The following is a 19,644-nucleotide window of genomic DNA, read 5'->3' on the forward strand; positions in this document are numbered from 1 at the left end:
CAAACGTACATAAACATAACAAATCAAAAAACATAACAAAAAACAAAGCATGAAGACAAAAAAAAAGATTACAAATACTTAACTAATAGGTACGTACGGCTTTCCATGCATTTCAACCGAGAAAACCACCGTACTTACTTAGCTCCGATAGTGTACGACGTACACTATCTATCGTACGTGTTACGAGGCGGCGATTTTCGCAGCCGAATTGCATGGAATTACAGTAAAATTAATCTAAAATAGAATAAAATAAATGTCTGACATAAACCCGAATTCGTGTCTGTGGCGCAAAACTGTCCCAAAAAAGGGGAATTGCCTCAGCGTAATGCTGTAGTAGTGTATAGCCCTTCCAGCATCAATATTCTCCTCCAATTTTAATATGGGTAGCTTCAAGTCAAGAGTGAATAACTGCACTTGCTTAGAATATCCAAGCGCACTCTCTGATTCCAGCCAAGCGCAAGAATGAATTGAAAAAAATCAAAATGTGTAAAATAATTTAGAAAGAGCTTGTCGCCAAATGAAACATCATTGCATACTTTGGTAAAACACGATTTATAGGGCGTAGTTTAAGATTTTAAAAAAAAACATTATTTTAAATAGCGTGCTTAGGGATTTTTTACGGGATGAACACACAGTTATAAATTTATTACTATGCGAGCTACTATAAAAAAGACGGTCACTGAAACAGGTAAAAAGATAAAAGAGAAGAAATGTAAGATAATATTATGCTACAGAAACAGCACGCGACTTCAATATGGTTGTTTTTCAGGGTTCCGTAGTAAACAAGGAACCCTTTTTTTTTCTTATTAGAATAATCAAATCGGTTATTAATTCAACCAATACATACTTATTAATATCCAGACAAAATTAATTAATAAGGCCAAATTCTAATAGGGTGACGCACTGGCATGGTATTGCGTAATGTGTATCAAGGGACACGGTAGTGCCCCCGCCAAGACGAGGCAAACTAAAAGATATATATCACACGAACGATTTTAAGCTATTTTTGACCTCCTGATAACGCAGAAACTATTGAACCTCAACAGTATTGTTTTGCATATGTAATAAAACGTTTTTGAACATTTAGAATCTAAAAGTTTAGGTAAACGGCTGCTCCACACAGGTGTCAACCTACTACCATAACACAACTACTATCTCAGAAGTAAAACAAAAATAATATATGCATAAGCCCTTCAAGCCATCGCGTTGCGTCGGCGAGTCGGAGGACCGTCAGAAAGAAGTAGCTAATGATTTAGGGGTTGCCCAAATCGACGACACTTGGATTACAATAATACTGCAGAGCCTATGCATATTATTATTGTTTCACTTTTTAGAGGGAATAGGTACAAGACGTGACCTGTATCCCGCGCAAGTTTAATTTAAGAGGACATCTCAATAGTTGTATCTACCTATACCAAATCGAAGTTAAATTGTTCACAGGTGTTCATGGCAGCGGCACATGCGTTACAAGACCAGAAAAAAATGTTGAACATCGATACAGAAAAATTGTTTTTAAATCTTCCCGATGTTCTAAACGCCAGCCTCTACTTTTGGTCCATCGCTTTAATGCCTATGATTAAAAATGCCGTCACGAATAAAAAACCGTAAGTAACTGATGATGATTTTATGACAACTTAATTTACCAAAACTTTCTAAAGGAGTATTTCACTTTTCTAATAAAAAGTATTTGTCACGTACCTATAAGTCCGCGACAGGTTGAGATAGCAATCGGGGTATAAGGCTTATGGACACCCCACACACCCACACTCGCCGCGGGAGATGTGAGGATGTGCGGGGCGTTCCTTCCCCGATTGTCATCTCGATCGGTCGCATACTACATAGTTGCCGTGCGTCTACCACGTGGATCATGCCGAGAAAATCAGCATAAATTCTCGGCTATTGCTTTTAAAAACCATAATCTAAATAGCATTTTGGAAATATTTATCTATTTATTAAAAATTCTATTAGTAGTTTGTTTTATTTGTTCTCTCAATCGGACAAGTAGGTATATAAAAATAAATTTATTTTCAGTTTCAATACGGAATTAATGAGAATTGGATTTATGAACTTCCGTGAAATAATGGGTCCGTATGAAAGGTTTATTGTTGAGCAAAACAAACTCCTCGAGTACTACCGTTCCAAGCAAAACGATCCTGAGTTTTCTTTATATCTCTCCTGGTGCTACCACCAAAAAGAAAGCAGAAGGTAAGTGAGGCAATTTTCGGAATGGCTAAACAGCTAAACACATCATCGATAAAATATACCTACCCGTTACCAGTTCACAGTCGAAGTAATATTATTATATGTATCGACTATCGTAACGTGTTCTATCTCAATTTTATGAATTTGTTTCCTGCAGCTAAATAGTTATTGTTTACGTTTGCCAATGTAGGTGAAGTCTCGCTAGTGTGCGTGTTTTTCAAATTTTTACTTCCAAGCCATCTTGAACTGTGACACTGCGGTGTACGAAATATTGCAAAATTAAATCACCCAAAATTTGAGATAGGACATTATGCCATAGACATAGGTTGCACTTTATGCCTGTAACAAAATAACAATTATATAATTTTATATCGCAAATTGATTTGTTATCACTCTAACTGTAATGTTGTAATTTTGCACGAGCAATGCGATCAGAACGCTCCACAATCAACGACCACTGCCACCCGCCAAAGCGTTATAAGCCTTAAGTAGGTATATAATAATCATTAAAGGTACAACTTAGACCGAGACTGCCCTCCTTGAGCAACAACTTTTGATAAACACAGCTGCTTCGCAATGTGATCGCGTGCAAGTAGAGTATGTTACATTGCTCTTTTGTGTTAAATATATTGTCTTCATTTTAACCTGTTTTATCTAAAAACAAGTTGGAATATATTATTACCTAGGATATTCTATGTTGTAATGAGCAAAAAACTATGTAAAATCAAGAAAAGATCGATGAAAAATTTCAACGTTACAGAACTCAGAATTATGTAGGTACTAGGTACTGATTTCTGGTTTGAGTTTTCTTCATTATGCAGTAGGTATGGATCTTACACCCTGTACAGGTACAATATCTATTAGCCTAAAAGCTTGGGAATGAATCACTTCAGTTATGCTATAAATGTACTAGCTGATGCCCGTGACTTCGTCCGCGTGGATTTTGGTTTAATAAATCCTGTGGGAACTCTTTGATTTTCCCGGATCCCAGGTATGTAGGTACCCTATGTCACTCTCCCGATCTTTAACTATATATCCATGCAAAAAATCACGTCAATCCGTTGCTCGTCACTGAAGGACCAACAAACATACTTTTGCATTTATAATATGGGTAGTGATAATGGACAAAATATGAGTATGTTTATACCTATTAGAATCTACCTACTTACAAACATTCCTCGTGAAATGTTCTGAATACAATGGAATCCGTAGGTATTGAATAGCAACAAAAAAATTTAGGCATGAACCATTTTTTTACCATTTTTAAAATGTCGCGTGAGAGCTCACTTTGTACGCATTATAACGTCATAATAATGTGCTGTAGCCTGTACAATGCGTACAAAATGAGATCTCACTCGCCTTTTTAACTTTATGTGTCAACTTTCATGTTAAAAGTATTTAGTCCTTATTTTAAAGACGAACCTAGATGAACCGTACTTTGTACATGACAGTTGATTCATAGAGTTAAAATGGCGCGTGAGAATTTAGAGAAGAGGAAGACAATTTTGTACGGACTATAACTAACTTTGATTTTCATCCTGTATTGAATTTTCAACCTATAAGTCCCGCAAATTGCTATTGCGCTAGAACCTTGTCTCATTAACATCAGCGTGACGTCAGCCAAAATTAAAATATACCGTCGAAAAATATTTTTGAATCCTCCTTCTCTTTTGCAAAATAATTGTCTACTTTAATAATAATCTCACGGGCACGACTATTAATTATTTTCCTACTCATATATATAACCCAAAAAGGAAACAACAACTAGAACAAATAAAACAAAAAACTTAACAACAATAACAAACAAAAACAAAGTAAAATGTGTGAATTTGCAATTTTTCAAAACACGATACTCGTACTCTACCGACAGCTTTGTCAACGGTACTGATTGCTCGACTAAAACGTCACTAAAATGGCGGCTACGCGCATTAGCAATTTGCGGGTCTTATATACTTAAATGTAATTATTACTTTCAGACTCCAACTAACGGACTTTTTGGTGAAGCCAATGCAGAGACTGATGAAGTATACTTTAATTTTACAAAGGATTATAGAACATACTTTGGACAGTCCAGAACGAGCTACACTACAGCTAATGGTAACGTATATTAATAATATAAGCAAATCTTAGTGTAAAGAAACCCGGCTGCACCGAATTTTGTAGAATTAAAAAATAAAATACAAACCCATTTAGGCTGCAAGCGGCGCCAAACAATTTTAGATAGATACCATATACTTAGATAGAGAAAAACATTACCCTCCAAATGATGCAGTTGGCTAAAAAACGGAATATGTATTCGATTGCTCCTTTTCTTTCTGAAGCAACTAATAGGTAAAGGTACAATATAATTTTATCATCTACACTTTACACGCATGCAATCCGTAATGTGATCGTAGGTTTCCTAATATTTATAATCGGGTATTTTTAAATTAAGAGTGAATAGGCATCTTATAGGCAAGCGTATCCCCCATCTTAGGTCACATCATCACTTTCTATCAGATGTGAATGTGTCTAAGATTATACAATTAATTTGAAAAAATAAGCGTAAATGTTTATAATATATAATACCTAAGTGAAAATGCGGAAATCTCACAATAGTGATCTCTTCAAGTTTTATTTACTTTGAAGTAAATAGAAATAAGGTTAAAATTATTGGTATTTAATGTTCAAACAATATGCGCAGGAGCCTCAAAAGGACTCGTAATATTATTAGGGTGGATATTCCAACGTGTAAACCTGAGCACCACTCTACTCCGTAGGTATGCGTCAAACCTAAGATATAGCTATAGTTCATGACAGATTGAGACGACAATCGGGGCATGAGGTGGGGGACGCCCCGCACACCCGCACGTCACCCATGCTCGCCCGCACCGGGCTAGCGCGGGGGCTTTGCGGGTGTGCGGGGCGTTCCCTCCCCGATTGCTATTTCAACCTGCCTCGTACTTATACCTATCGTATCTATCGTAGAAACTAGCAATTTAGCTCGGTCAATTTTTTCGGTGAATATTGCATTTAAGTAATACTAGCTTATGCCCGCGACTTCGTCCGCGTGGACTGTACAAATTTCAAACCCCTATTTTACCCCCTTAGAGGTTGAATTTTCAAAAATCCTTTCTTAGCGGATGTCTACGTCATAACAGCTATCTGCATACCAAATGTCAACCCGCTCTGTCCAGTAGTTTGAGCTATGCGTTGATAGATCAGTCAGTCAGGCAGTCAGTCAGTCACCTTTTCCTTTCAAAGTATACTAGCTCATGCTCGTGACTTCGTCCGCGTGGACTACACAAACTTCAAACCCCTATTTCACCCCCTTAGGGGTTGAATTTTCAAAAATCCTTTCTTAGCGGATGTCTACGTCATAATAGCTATCTGCATGCCAAATTTCAGCCCGATCCATCCAGTAGTTTGAGCTGTGCGTTGATAGATCAGTCAGTCAGTCAGTCAGTCAGTCCAGTCACCTTTTCCTTTTATATATTTAGATTTAGATAAGATTAGATAAGATTTAGATTTTATGTAAGTACGATTATGTTGTTTGTCACCTGATTATCTAAACTTCTTTACCCCAAAAGCTCAGTTTATCCGCGATTATTATTAATATCAAAATAGCCAACACCTTACTCTAAATTTTAGACGAGGCAGCATATAAAATTTAAACCTCTCTTACTTACAAGTCTCCTTGATATCCGAAGATGCGGGTATCAAGTAGCGTATCAAGTGCAGGTACGGCGCGCAGCGGATTGATCAACCTTCATTAACTTATTTCTTATAATAGGGGAGCCCAAGAGGCTAAATAGGGATTTACTCGAGCGTCGTGGGGACCTAATGGATTGTGAAGATTCGGTGCTAAAAAAAAGGTTATATATTATGATGTAAGCCCTTTCACTGTTAGGGAGAACGCGTACAGGTTTTCAAAAATGTAAAAATATATATATTCGCAAAGAAATACTCGAGCACTTTAGATGTAAACAGTATATAATGCGCCCCAGGTGTTTTTCTATCACAAAAATATTAATCTGCATGGTGGGTGGGGGTGGCCGTGCGAAGGTGTAGAAGGGGGCGCTCCATCTTAGGCTGCATTATCACTTCCCACCAGGTCTAATTGCAGCCAAGCGCGAGTCTATCAATTTAAAAAAAAGATAAGAAAAAGATAATAGACCCAAAAATAGTTATTGAGTGCGTCAGATATTGAAAAGGGATGTTAAGTGAATCCTCAAGTAATTCCTATTAAAAAAAACTGACGATTTGGACGCAACCAAAAGTCATGGCCAATTTTTGAAACTTTGTGACTTTCCCATTTCAGATCAATGAAATGCACACTTTTCTGCATCTAATTAACTTACCTTGTCTTAATCCGACGCGCTCGATTAAATCCCAAAATCCCCTCTTGGGCTCCCCTACCATTAAGTATAGTACTTCGACATATTTTACGTCAATTATGTATTTAAGGTTAAGAAGATAATTAATTCATAGGTACTTACTTTGTTACAGGAAAACGCCGCAAAAAACTACGTGAAGAACGTGAATCGCACTGTTCGACAGCGAGAGGAAATTGAAAAACTGAATAAGTTACAATCAACACTGGAATCTTATGAATGTGTAAGTAACCGGTCAAGTGCAAGTTAGACTCGCGCACGAAGGGTTCCGTACCATTATCTATGAGAACGACAAAAAAATCATGTCTATTGTATGGGAGCCCAACTAAAATATTTGTTTTATTTCAATTTAATTATTTATTTTTAAAGTTAATATAATAAATAACTAAATATTCTGTGAATATTTCAAGCGGTCTATATTATGTTGTCGTTATCAATATCGAGCAAAAACGAGCAAAAAACCACGTTTGTTGTATGGGAGCCCCCTTAAGTATTTATTCTATTCTGTTTTTAGTATTTACTTATTGTTATATAGCGGCAGCAGAAATACATCATCTGTGAAATTTCAACTGTATAACTATCACAGTTCATGAGAGACAACCTGGTGACAGACAGACAGATGGACGGTCAGCGCGGAGTCTTAGTAGTAATGTTCCATTTTACCCTTTGGATACGGAACCCTAAAAATGCGCGTTGATGTCTTTTAGTAGGTAATAAGAAGTTTAAAATTTATACTATTACAAAAATCTTTTTTGTTTTAGGATCTCAAGGATGACGAGCTAGAACGGCAGTTCAAATCGTTTTCGTCAATAAACTTAAAAGTCCCCATGCTCTACTGCCGCCCGTACCATAGCCGATGCTTCATTCACGAAGGTAACTTCAGGATACGGGATGGAGCTAAGGAGGCAAGATTAATTAAAAATAGATATTATAGTCTAATTAACTTACACTACACTTCAATACACTTACTATTCTGCTTAGCGTCATGTTTGGATGCATGCACACACTGTCCTTTGTGTTTATTTTTGGGTATTAATATAATATGTATGTTAAAAAATAGGTACGGTACACATGTTGCCATTATAATATTAATTTTGCTGCTAAACTGCTGAAAACCGTAATATACATAAAATCGAAACTTATAATGTGTAAATAACACCTAAGTAAGAGCCTGCGAATTAATTTTTCTCCACAATGGATTTACTAGCATGCTTTTGCGAATGATCTGTTTCTCTTTTTATTTTATTTTAATGACTTGTCTATAATATTATTGTCTCTTTGATATTGAGATAGTTGATGAAAGAACAATATATAATACGTTCTGTATTTGTATTATAAATAAATTATTAAAGACGTTTTCTTTTAGACCGATGCCCGAGTAATTTTGTTAACTGATATGCTTCTGGTGTGCAATAGGGTGACGAAAAATACGCGTCACTCTAAACTCATAAGGTAAATTATTCAGACTTTATACCAACTTCATTAATGTTATTCTTATAACGTAAGTAAAGCGCAGCGCGACGTAATGGTATTTTTTTTAATTATAGGCCTAAATATATGATAGATAAGCTGGTGCAGATTCCTAAATTTGTCGGCAGGAATAATGATCTTTCAGGAATCGGGTATATAGTTATGGACGACCTAGGATCTGCGTCCACAAGTTTTATACTCACAGAGTCGCCAAAGGACCCTGATCCTCAAAAAACATTAAGAGTAAGTATATTTCCTTTAAGTATAAAAATCTGTAGTAATCAAAGACCCAGATAGGGCAAAGTACGGATAGATGCCCCACTTTTTGAAAAGCGTTCTAAGTAATTTAAAAAATATGAATTTAATTTGAATGATTCCTATAGCAAGTTTAATCTTTCATGTAGCGTTACGACTACGTTTTGTTGACCTGACAATTATTACTGGTTTTGAAGAAAATTGGTTTTTGCAGACACATTTTTTGGGGATAGATGCCTTTTTGAAGGTATAGATGTCCTGCCATGGAAATGGAAAGGAGGACAGATGCCCTATCGTATAAAATAAGTAAAATATTTAATATTAAAATGTTCATTTTTATCTAAAATAAACACAAAACAGAGATTAACACCTAGGTGTGTGTCACACGCATAAGCGAAACGCATTTGATCTGCATGATGACCTGCGGGGACAATAATTAATGTGTGTGGTACCTAAGCTACCTATTTGAACTATTACTTCTTTGTTGCGATTTAGATAGGCTTTTTGAAAGTGTGGCGTCTATCCCACTGTGGCATCTATCCCACTGTGGCATCTATCCGTACTTTACCATAACTAATCCAATATTTTATGTACTTATTAGTTGATGGTATTTTAGTACCGAGTTCAAAAACATTTATATCTCTATCTTCACAGATTTGGGAAAATAAAGTAAAAGAAGCTAGATTGACGTATGAAATGATGATATGGTCTGCTCGAAATCACTACAAGGAAATGACTAATGCCGAGTTGCAGCAAATGGTGGAACACCTCCAAATCCGGGTAAGTTTTATATCTACCTGTAGTACCAGTACATGAAAGGTCGACATGGCAATTGGGGTATGAGGCGGGTGGATCCTCCGCACACCCGCACTGGGCTAGTGCGGGGGCTGTGTGGGTATGCGGGGCATCCCCAACCCGATTGCCGTCTCGGCCTGTCGCATACTAAATGTTAACCTATATTTCAACAAGCAGGAAGATTAAAACTCAATAAAGCCTTTATGTTAAGTCTTATCAACTTGGTGGGGATATGCTAACGTTGTGCTTTCTGTTGCGAGTTCACCATTTTAGCACTTAGGGATCCCAACATCTATTAACTATCCAAACTATGTGATATGGCCAGTGCCATTTCAGCTTCCTTTTGAGCTACGTAATTTATTCTACGGTTATGTAATTAATGGAAACAAGCCACGATGCAGCGACTACTCGGCTTTTAGAATCATCATCATGATCAACCCATCACCAGCTCACTACAGAGCACGGGTTTCCTCTCAGAGTGAGAAGGGTTTTGGCCATAGTCTACCACGCTGGCCATGTGCGGATTGGTAGACTTCACACACCTTTCAGAACATTATGGAGAACTCTCAGGCATGCAGGTTTCCTCACGATGTTTTCCTTCACCGTTAAAGCAAGTGATATTTAATTAATGAAAAAGCACATAACTCCGAAAAGTCAGAGGTGCGTGCCCGGGATCGGACCCCCGGCCTCCGATTAGAAGGCGGACGTCCCTTAGAGATTTTAGAATATTAAACGCTAATCAAAATCAAACTGCCGATGTTTGTAAGGATTGTCGTTTTGTGTGTTGTAAGGCACGTTCGAACGCCGACCAAGCGGCTATCGAGCACGAGGCCCGCGAGCGCGTGGCAGCTATGGTCCAAGAGAGCAAGGCCGCGCCAAACTTCAAGCCCGCAGAGTTTGGCTTTGAAGGTACTTTTATCTTTGTTGTACACTGCCTCGTCGAGCTAGTTGCTATTTTTAAGATCATCAGGTCTCGGGTTCGAGTCAAGGATCGCATGTAGTCCCGTTGTCCCCGTTAACGGGGATATCGGGATTTGAATTAAATTTTTAAAAATTTATCCCGTTGTCCCCGTTGTCTCTCCCGTTTAACGGGGAGATCGGTATTTAAATAAAATTATTGAAAATCTATCCCGTTGTCCCCGTTCTCTATTCCCCTTCAACGGGGACTGCGGTAATTTAATAAAATCAAAGGTCAGGCTGCTGGCTAGTGCCGGGCTCAGGCGCCGCGCGACCGGGCGACCAGGAGCTCGTCTCCCCGCCGCGCTCTAATATTGTAAACTGGTCAATTGAAAAGAGCAACCGCCGAGTTTCTTGCTGGTTCTTCTCGGTAGGAATGGTATTCCACCAACCAGTGGTAAATTAAACTAGTTTAAACTATTCAAAAGCACTTGTAATAAGTCTACTTGAATAAAATATATTCTATTCTATTATATTCTAAACATCTGATAATAAGTTAAAGTAAAATAGCTTGTCGAGTTTTATGCGGAACGGTCGCGGGACCCCTTGAATTTTTATTAAGTAAACCTTTATCGGTATATAATGGGAAGGGATCACGGCCCTCAGCAATGAGGAATACGGCAGAGAGCGGAGAGTACATTAATATCTACTTTCTTTCAGTGATTATTGGAGTGAGCGCTCGAGCGCCGGGATCGCGTCAACGCAGTCGTGAATTCCAGCGCAAAATGGAAATATCAAGACCACCTAGTCCTACAACAACAATAAACATAATGGATTTATTGAAAGCAGCAAAGTAAGTTATACCTAAACTTTAGTACTTAGGGACTCGATCCTTTTTTTTGTTGGGCACAGTTGTCACCTGTGCCCAACAAACCTCTGTGATAGTAATTTATTGCGAATATTACGATTTTTTTTTTAGTTTTCTGTTTTAAATTTAGTAGGTATTGAAGGTGTGATTTTCGAAGGCGCAAATTATGAAACATAACCTTTCAGTGTGGTTTTACAGTGGCGCTTTCACTAGCACGGTTGGTAAGCGTCGCGGGCTTTGCGTTTCTTGGATCGTTACATAGTTTAACAAACACGCGCGGATGGCCCGGCCGTTTCGAGCGGGTCATCCGCGCGTTTACCAACACAGACAGTAAAGTGTCACTGCAAAACCACACTCATACGTAAGTATGATTTCTTTTGTTGTTTTGTCCCTGATACGCGTCTGACAAGTCCACCTTGATTCTTTGTCCGAGATAGTAACCCACGACCTAATAGCATGACTACTGGCACTGCCGCGCTGGCTTCACTCAGTTCTCACCTTGTTGTCACGCGTGCGAAAATCACTGATGTTGCTTACGACTACCTTGATTGCCTCGCTCAGACGTCACCTCTACCAGCAGGGTAATTCACAGGTAAGCTCAGTGCTTAACGTTTATTAATGATAGCCACCGAGCTCATATTTTGACACTGGTTGGTTCGAAATAGGTGTTTCACTGAGTAATATTAAAATATTTTTGCGTAGGAAACCATCATTGGATTAAAAATAAATGTCACACGAGCTGGGTGGCTATCATTGAGTGTCAGACACTGTGTTAGACACTGAGTTAGCGAATTAGTAGGCAGACTGGTGTTCCGATAGCAGTATATTAATAGATAATTAAATCAGTTCGCTTATATCGAGTGTCGGGGATATGCTAACGTTCAATGTCTACATCATTACAATGATTTACAGAAATATGTTGGAACCTGAGGAAAAACCAAGACCCATTAGAAGCACACACCACCAAAGAACAGCTGTAAACTTGGCACCTCTAGTGATCCCTCCATCACATGAAAGTACGTACGGATATTGAAATTTAGCCCTTTTATTTTTCGCAGCTAAAATCGTTGCTTATTACCATTAGGGAAAAAGAAGCTTCAAGAAAATGGTTGCTATAAAATGTTTGGCTATTATTAAAGACTACCTTACGCTCGCGACTTCGACCAAGTTGACTACACAAATTTCAAACTACTATTTGACCCCCTTAGGTGTTGAATTTTCAAAAATTCTTTCTTAGCGGATGCCTAAGTTACAATAGCTATTTTCAGCCCGATCCGTTCAGTAGTTTGAGATGTGCGTTGATAGATCAGTCAGTCAGTCCTTTTCCTTTATATTCGTTTGGTTTATAGATCAAAATATCCAGTCTAATTAATGTATGCTACAATAGATAGTGCTACTAAGTCAGGCTTTTGTATTTTAATTTACCTCCTGACAACCCTAAAAAGCCTAGTTCGGACTATATACATTAGTATTTTAGTCAAGTAGCGAGTAATTCAGTAGTCTACCAATCCGCACATGGCCAGCGTGGTAGACTATGGCTAAAACCCTTCTCTCTGAGAGGAGACCCGTGCTCTTTAGTGAGCCGGCGATGGGTTGATCATTATGATGATCTAGTGGGACACTTATTACTGGTTCAGTATGCCCTTCTTCCTCAGCGGGCGATGGAGATAGCTATGCTTGGAGTTTCTCTACGTGATCAAATCAGAAATGAGGAGATCCGTAGGAGAACTAGAGTAACCGACATAGCATGGACATAGCTCAACGGGTTGCGAAGCTGAAGTGGCAATGGGCAGGGCACACAGTTCGTACAACCGATAGACGTTGGGGTCCCAAGGTGCTGGAATGGCGACCTCGCACCTGAAGACGCAGCGTTGGAAGACCCCCCCCCTAGGTGGACGGACGACATCAGACGAGTCGCTGGATTCAGGCGGCGCAAGACTGTGGCGTGTGGAAGTCCCTACAAGAGACCTATGTCCAGCAGTGGACGTCTATTGGTTGATGATGATGGTGATGATGATGATGCCCTTCTTTGCAGCAACGCCGTCAATCACCGTGCACTTGAGCGATAGTGGCGACACTGAAACCAAGTCAGCAACGACTCCACTTACACCGGTGACGGTACGTACCTAAACACCTGAGGTTTTGAACAGTTTAATAATTGTTACCTATTTTAGCGTTTAAACTATCGTGAGTGATTTCCATTGTATATAATATCTGTCACCGGCTGTACTAACGTATTTAGTCGACGTTAGCCCGACTAGTTTCGAACCCATCCGGGGTCCTTTTTCAAAGGAGTCAATTCGCGCACGCGTCGCGGTTGAGACTGCGAGCTGCGCGTGCGGCGTGCCGACTGCCGCTGCCCGTTGTGAGGGTGGCTGTAAGGGGGGGAGGGTTTGTCGACTAAATACGTGACATACAATACAGCCGGTGACAGATATTATTGTTACCTACTTGTTACTAGCAACCCGCTCCGGCTGCGCATGGGTAGCTTGAGAGTATTTCACTATACATTGCTTTCGTGTAACTTTAACAGCTATTTAAGCAGCGCACGCCATGGCAGGTCTCAGATGGGACGATTTTTAGGGTTCCGTACCTCAAAAGGAAAAACTGAACCCTTATAGGATCACTTTGTTGTCTGTTAAGCGGCCAAGTGCGAGTCAGGCTCGCGCAACGAGGGTTCCGTACTTACAGGCGTATTTTTTCGACATTTTGCACGATAATTCAAAAACTATAATGCATAAAAATCTGTTTTAGAATGCACAGGTGAAGCCCTTTCATAATATAATACCCCATTTGATATAGTTATCTTACTTCGAAAATTGAAAATACTAATTTTTATTTCATGACCACAATTTTTTTTTTGTGTGATGTAACCACAAATTCCCGGTTTTCAGATTTTTACCCTAATGTCTGCTATAAGACCTACCTATCTGCCAAATTTCATGATTCTAGGTCAACAGGAAGTACCCTGTAGGTTTCTTGACTGACCGACAGACAGACAGACAGACAGACAGATAGACAGACGGACAGACAGACAGACAACAAAGTGATCTTCTAAGGGTTCCGTTTTTCCTTTTGAGGTACGGAACCCTAAAAAGGAAAAGCTGCCTGATTGACTGACAGAGTGTCTGACTGACTGACTTACTGACTGACTGACTGATCTATCAACGCACAGCTTAAACGGACGGATCGGGCTGAAATTTGGCATGCAGGTAACCTATTACTACGTAGACATCCGCTAAGAAAGGATTTTTGAAAATTCAACCCCTAAGGGGATAAAATAGAGGTTCGAAATATCTGCAGTCCACGCGTTGAAAGAAAGAAAGAAGAAAGAAAGAAAACTAGTTTATTCATCTTATGCCTAAGGTACAAACAAACTTTAAATTAATGGTAAGTAGATAGTAGTTAGTAGATAATAAGAAGTATTTAATAATTAATTTAAAATGAGTTCTTGCACCCACTTGGCACAGGATGAAATGGCCACAGCTCAGCATTAATGCTGCAGGTTTTAGAGCGCTGGTATTTTGCCAGGACCAAAAAGAGTGACATGCACGAGCTTAACAGTCTTCGCCAACATCTGTGATTGATAGGATGAGTTCGATTAAACGGAGCTAAAAAAAACAAAGTTCAAAAAAATATATTGTTGAACAGAAGTTATATTCGTAGCCCCAACCGTCCACGTCGGCATCGCTTTCGCGCGGCATGGATATTCCTCAGCAAGAAACACTACGGGTGCAGACGCGGAACAACGTGGCAACGCAATGCAGCTTACCCGACCTCACTGTCGAGCCTTGTACACCAAAATCTAATTCAAGGTAAGGACATATTTTAAGACTAACCGAAAGTTCCAAAGTACTTTAATAAAGCAAGATCCCAGGACTGCCAGATATGTTTAAATTGGCCGCTCCGCACAAGCTAGCAGATAAGGATAAGTTAAAAGTATCTAATTATATAAAAGGAAAAGGTGACTAACTGACTGACTGACTGATCTATCAACGCACAGCTCAAACTACTAGACGGATCGGTAAATTTGCTATGCAGATAGCTATTATAGGCATCCGCTAAGAAAGGATTTTTGAAAATTCAACACATAAACGGGTGAAATAGGGGTTTGAAATTTGTGTAGTCCACGCGGACGAAGTCGCGAGCATAAGCTAGTACACTATAATATTACTCCATCCGGCACATTTTGTTTCTCAGCAAATAAGGAACGTCTAACGATCCTAGAATCTGGGATCATAACGGAAAAAGGTTACAGCGATCACGCACTCATCCGATCCGAATCCGTGAAAATACGAATGTAAAAAATATCTACGACATAATGCCATAAGGTGCCATAAAAATAGCTCGTAAAACAAAAAGGAACGTATTTTTACAGACTCGCGGACCGGATGAGTGCGTGATCGATCTTAGAGCTCGATTGAAGTGTCATTATTGTACTCACCTTCCTACTCGGAATCCGGAATCAAGTACGTTGGCCGTCCACTTTGGAGTTCGGAAGCTCAGTGGTTCGGACCTTACTCGCATATTAATAGGCTACTTGACTCATATCTAATTTCGTCCAATAAATCATTATTTATTATAGTATTTTGCTTAAGACAACGAAATATATCAATAACAATTATTAAAAACGCAGGATGGATATATAAATCCAATTTTAAAAATACAGTTTTTATTTTTATTTGAAACGCAGAAAACGCTGTCAGCCATGATGTGACGTCCATTAAATATGTAAACAAAGAAATGTCATCCCTATGTCACGCGGGGACTAACGTAGTATCCATATATATAAAATTTAGAGTCCTGACTAACTCATATATCAACGCACAGCCTAAACATCTAAACAGCTGGTCCTAGATACATGAAATTTGGTGGGTGTGTTCTTTGTAGGTAAAGAGAAGGTATCCACTAGGAAAGGATTTTTTGAAATTCCACCCCTGAGTGGGTTAAATGGAGGTTTGAAATTTATGAAGTCCACGCGGGCGAAGTCACGTGCATAAGCTAGTTTTTATATATTTCTAAAAACTCATAGTAAACGTAAAAAAATATCGTTTTCTCTTTATAAATTGAATAAGTTATTAAGTAAGACTTACAACAAAGTGATCTTTGCAAAAATAAATTTGGGTTGAAGTCGTTAGTCATATAGGATCCCTTTAAGCAAGTCTTCGCGTGTTACGTATATTTATTTCACTGGGCACTCTAATCCACAACTTTCCTGTGGTCTTTATCGATGCGTTTTTTACATTCTCGGATGATACAATAACGAAAATTACTATATTTTTCATGTACACTAGTATAGAAGTCATGTTTATTAAACTTTGGGAGGTTATGCTGTTGTTTACAAATGCATGACGTCAGAGCACAGATAATCTATCGGCCAAACATGGCCGACAGTGTTTTCACCTGTCTAAGAAAAATATATTTTTAAATGAAAGTTTTACGGTTTTTAGGGCGCAAAAAAATATAGTGTTAATTTTTTTGATATAATAGCACAAATATTAACCATTTAAGACCAACTTTAAAAAAGTGTCAAGTAGCCTATTTCAATTTGATAGGTACGGAATTTCGGATTAACGCTGACAAACATAATACAGGGTGTAAGGGACATGCTAACGAAAACTTTATGAACAAGTAAATCACAAATACCTACCATTTATCTCGTAAATGATGTGTTAACGATGTAATAAATTGAAATGATGTTACTTTTGAGCATGCAATGTATGCGAACAATGCGTTCATAACGCTCCACCTAGTATTCGACAATTCGAGATGTCAACTACGTAGTCAACTATTTACCAGTACCTAGTAATAGTACTCGTAATAGTTGACTATGTTGTGTGTTGGTTCCGTACCCGTAGAGTGAAGCTGTGATAGCCTAGTCCGCCTTCTAATCGGAGGTTGGAGGTTCCATCCCGGGCACGCACCTCTAACTTTTCGGAGTTATGTGCGTTTTAAATAATTAAATATTACTTGCTTTAACGGTGAAGGAAAACATCGTGAGGAAACCTGCATGCTTGAGAGTTCTCCATGATGTTCTCAAAGGTGTGTGAAGTCTACCAATCCGCACATGGCCAGCGTGGTAGACTATGGCCAAAACCCTTCTCACTCTGAGAGGAAACCCGTGCTCTGTAGTGAGCCGGCGATGGGTTGATCATGATGATCATGATGATGACCCGTAGAGTGCCAACGAGACCCAATTACTACTCGTAATAGTCTTCGATGTCCGTTTGTCCATCCGTTCGCCTGTCTAAGAGAGGGATGTACATTATAGGTAGAGAGTGGAAATTTTCACAGAATGTATATTGCCTATTGCCGCTTTAACAACAAATAATAAAAATATCAAAATGGTCGCCATGCAAATTAAAAAAGACCGGTCAAGTACGAGTCAGACTCGTTCGCATTCCGTAATCCCTACCATTGTATACCTAAGTCCCGCAAATTGCTAAAGTGCGTGGCCGCCATTTTAGTGACGTCGGCACTAGACTGAAGTTTCGAGCTGATGGTATATTTTTACTTAAATATACGTCAAAATGAGGACGAATGATGAGCCCGACTCTCATTTGGCCGGTTTTTTAACTTAGATCTTTTCCCATTTAAAAAGCATCGTAAACTATAATAAATTGAAAATTTATAGCCCGTCGCAATCATCCGCATCACAGAAGTTGTACCAATTACACCAGGAGCAGCTGCTACGTAATCATCTCGAGGCGACGCAGGCGCAACAATACGTGTCGCCTGATCACCGTGGTTCCAGTTATCCACCTCCCAGTCCTACTAGGTGCGTATGACCTATCTATAGGTACTTTAGTTTCCTCCTTCTTCTTCTTTCTTCTTTGTTCTCTTGTTTATCCATTGTTGGATTGGATATAAGCCTTCTGCGCACGTTATTCTTCTCGGTGTTAGGCGAGTCTCCTTCAAGTTTTCCCTGCAAGCTTGGTGATGTCATCAGACCAACGAGATGGTTGTCTTCCAACGTTTCTTCTTCCGGTAGGTGGTCTCCATTTCAGCAGCAAACAAGTCCATCGGTTATCTGTGGTCCTACAGACATGCCCGCCTATCTCCATTTCGACCGGGACTCTTTCAAAACAATATCAGTTATTTTCCTTAGTTTGCTTAAAAGATAAACAAATCGCAAAAACCTCGGAGAAACGCGTTAGCGACAAAATTTTCCTGGCGCTTTAGACCTTCTGGAGTTAGGATTTTTACTCGTATCATAATTTGTATTAGGAACCTACTAGATTATTAATATAAATTGGGGGTGGGGCAAGGGGAGAGCCCTCAGCCCTTTCGAATAGCTAAATAAAGGATGCTGAGTTCACTTATGGAATCATAACCTGTCACCATGAATTTTAAATTTTTTTAACATGCATACATCAGTACCTCAGTACCTTTATTATTAATGCGAAAGTGTGTTTGTTTGTTGGTTTATCGGTTTGTTGGTTTGTCCTTCAATCACGTTAGAACGGTGTAACGGATTAACGTGATTTTTTGCACGGGTATAGATTAATAGTAGTATAATATGGAGAGAGTAATCTTTATCTCAGAAAATCAAAGGCTTCTCACGGGATTTTAAAAAACCTAATTTCATGCGGAAGAAGTACGTAATATTTTAGAAGACAAAAATTTATAGTTCATGCACTACCTATTTGAATAATAAGTAATATGGCTTTTCTTTTGATTTCAGGGGGTCTTTAAAACGTAGCCTTGCGTTTTCCTACTCCGTCAAAGGAAATCCGCCACTCACTAAAATGCATCATGTAGGCAGCCAGTCTCCTATACCAATGGACGATGCACCATCCACTAGCCAGCAAGCATCGGTAAGACATATCTTTACTTAATCCACCGAACACTATATAACCAAGTGATATAAATCACTTAAAACGCATCTACGTGCGTTTTAATTAAAGTTTAAAAAAAAGTTAGAGATCAAGGCTAGTGGTCCACTAGGATACGGCAAATAAGGTTGGTTATACTTAGAAATTACATCTGCAGTCTCAAACACCGAGAATTGAGACAGCGCACAGCGTACCACTGATTTCTAACAAGTTAAAAAAAATATGGATCAGTCTTCAGATTTAAAAGAATATTTATTTATTTATTTAAGTTAATTATGCAACGTAAATAATAACACTATGCGAATACTGCGGCTGATTCGCATAGCGTTATTAGATATGCTAGCTTATGGGCTCTGTCTACTAAGGTACGCTTACACGGGCAATTGAAATTCCGCAATTCCTGGCAATTATGTCGGCACGACCACATGAGACTACAATACCCAGTAATACTTGAAAATTTCAAGTTAAGGGAGATAATTGCTCCAGATTGCTCCACTTATTGCTCCAGAGCCCAGATTAAAAAATTGCTCATGTAAGGGCAATGCGAGTGCGAGTCGCACCTATAAATATTCCTGAGGTGTTAAGTAAAAGCTGTTAACAATGCTTTTAGGCCTGTTTCGTGGTTTGACGACATTATCATAATGAACATATTTTCTTAAAATAAAAATGTTTTTCTAATATACTTATTATATATTTTTAATCAAGTATCCATAATGTACAGGCAGTGGTAGACTAAGAATGAGGTGGAAAGGGTAGGTCATGTACATAAGAGCCTCCAAAGTTTGAGAAATCCCTGATTGTCAATTTGACTAATATCGAATTTTAAATCATGCCAAAATATATAGAGTGCCTAGGATAGAGCCACAACTGACTTATTGGAGGCCCCTAAAATCTTTTTATAAAATTATCCCTATCTGTAAAATTTAAGAAAAATTCGCGCTCTATTCGC

The 19,644-nt window shown here is 38.8% G+C and overlaps 1 protein-coding gene across 2 annotated transcripts in view; it reads left to right on the top strand.

Annotated features, from left to right (window-relative positions):
• Positions 1 to 19,644, top strand: part of LOC117995685 (uncharacterized) — an 86,733-nt gene that overhangs the window by 51,305 nt on the left and 15,784 nt on the right. Inside the window, exons 7-21 of one of the 2 annotated variants that reach the window (XM_069509024.1) lie at positions 1,441 to 1,604; positions 2,032 to 2,205; positions 4,179 to 4,299; positions 6,691 to 6,798; positions 7,337 to 7,480; positions 7,942 to 8,027; positions 8,123 to 8,288; positions 8,955 to 9,080; positions 9,887 to 10,004; positions 10,713 to 10,845; positions 11,773 to 11,876; positions 12,896 to 12,978; positions 14,527 to 14,675; positions 17,495 to 17,638; positions 18,545 to 18,677. In XM_069509024.1, the coding sequence (XP_069365125.1) occupies positions 1,441 to 1,604; positions 2,032 to 2,205; positions 4,179 to 4,299; positions 6,691 to 6,798; positions 7,337 to 7,480; positions 7,942 to 8,027; positions 8,123 to 8,288; positions 8,955 to 9,080; positions 9,887 to 10,004; positions 10,713 to 10,845; positions 11,773 to 11,876; positions 12,896 to 12,978; positions 14,527 to 14,675; positions 17,495 to 17,638; positions 18,545 to 18,677 (1,953 nt within the window). Of the gene's footprint in view, positions 1 to 1,440; positions 1,605 to 2,031; positions 2,206 to 4,178; positions 4,300 to 6,690; positions 6,799 to 7,336; positions 7,481 to 7,941; positions 8,028 to 8,122; positions 8,289 to 8,954; positions 9,081 to 9,886; positions 10,005 to 10,712; positions 10,846 to 11,297; positions 11,453 to 11,772; positions 11,877 to 12,895; positions 12,979 to 14,526; positions 14,676 to 17,494; positions 17,639 to 18,544; positions 18,678 to 19,644 lie in introns of those variants that run through there. The other variant, XM_069509025.1, reaches the window with a different exon arrangement.

This window comes from Maniola hyperantus, chromosome Z (assembly GCF_902806685.2).
Source record: "Maniola hyperantus chromosome Z, iAphHyp1.2, whole genome shotgun sequence".
Lineage (NCBI taxonomy): Eukaryota > Metazoa > Arthropoda > Insecta > Lepidoptera > Nymphalidae > Maniola > Maniola hyperantus.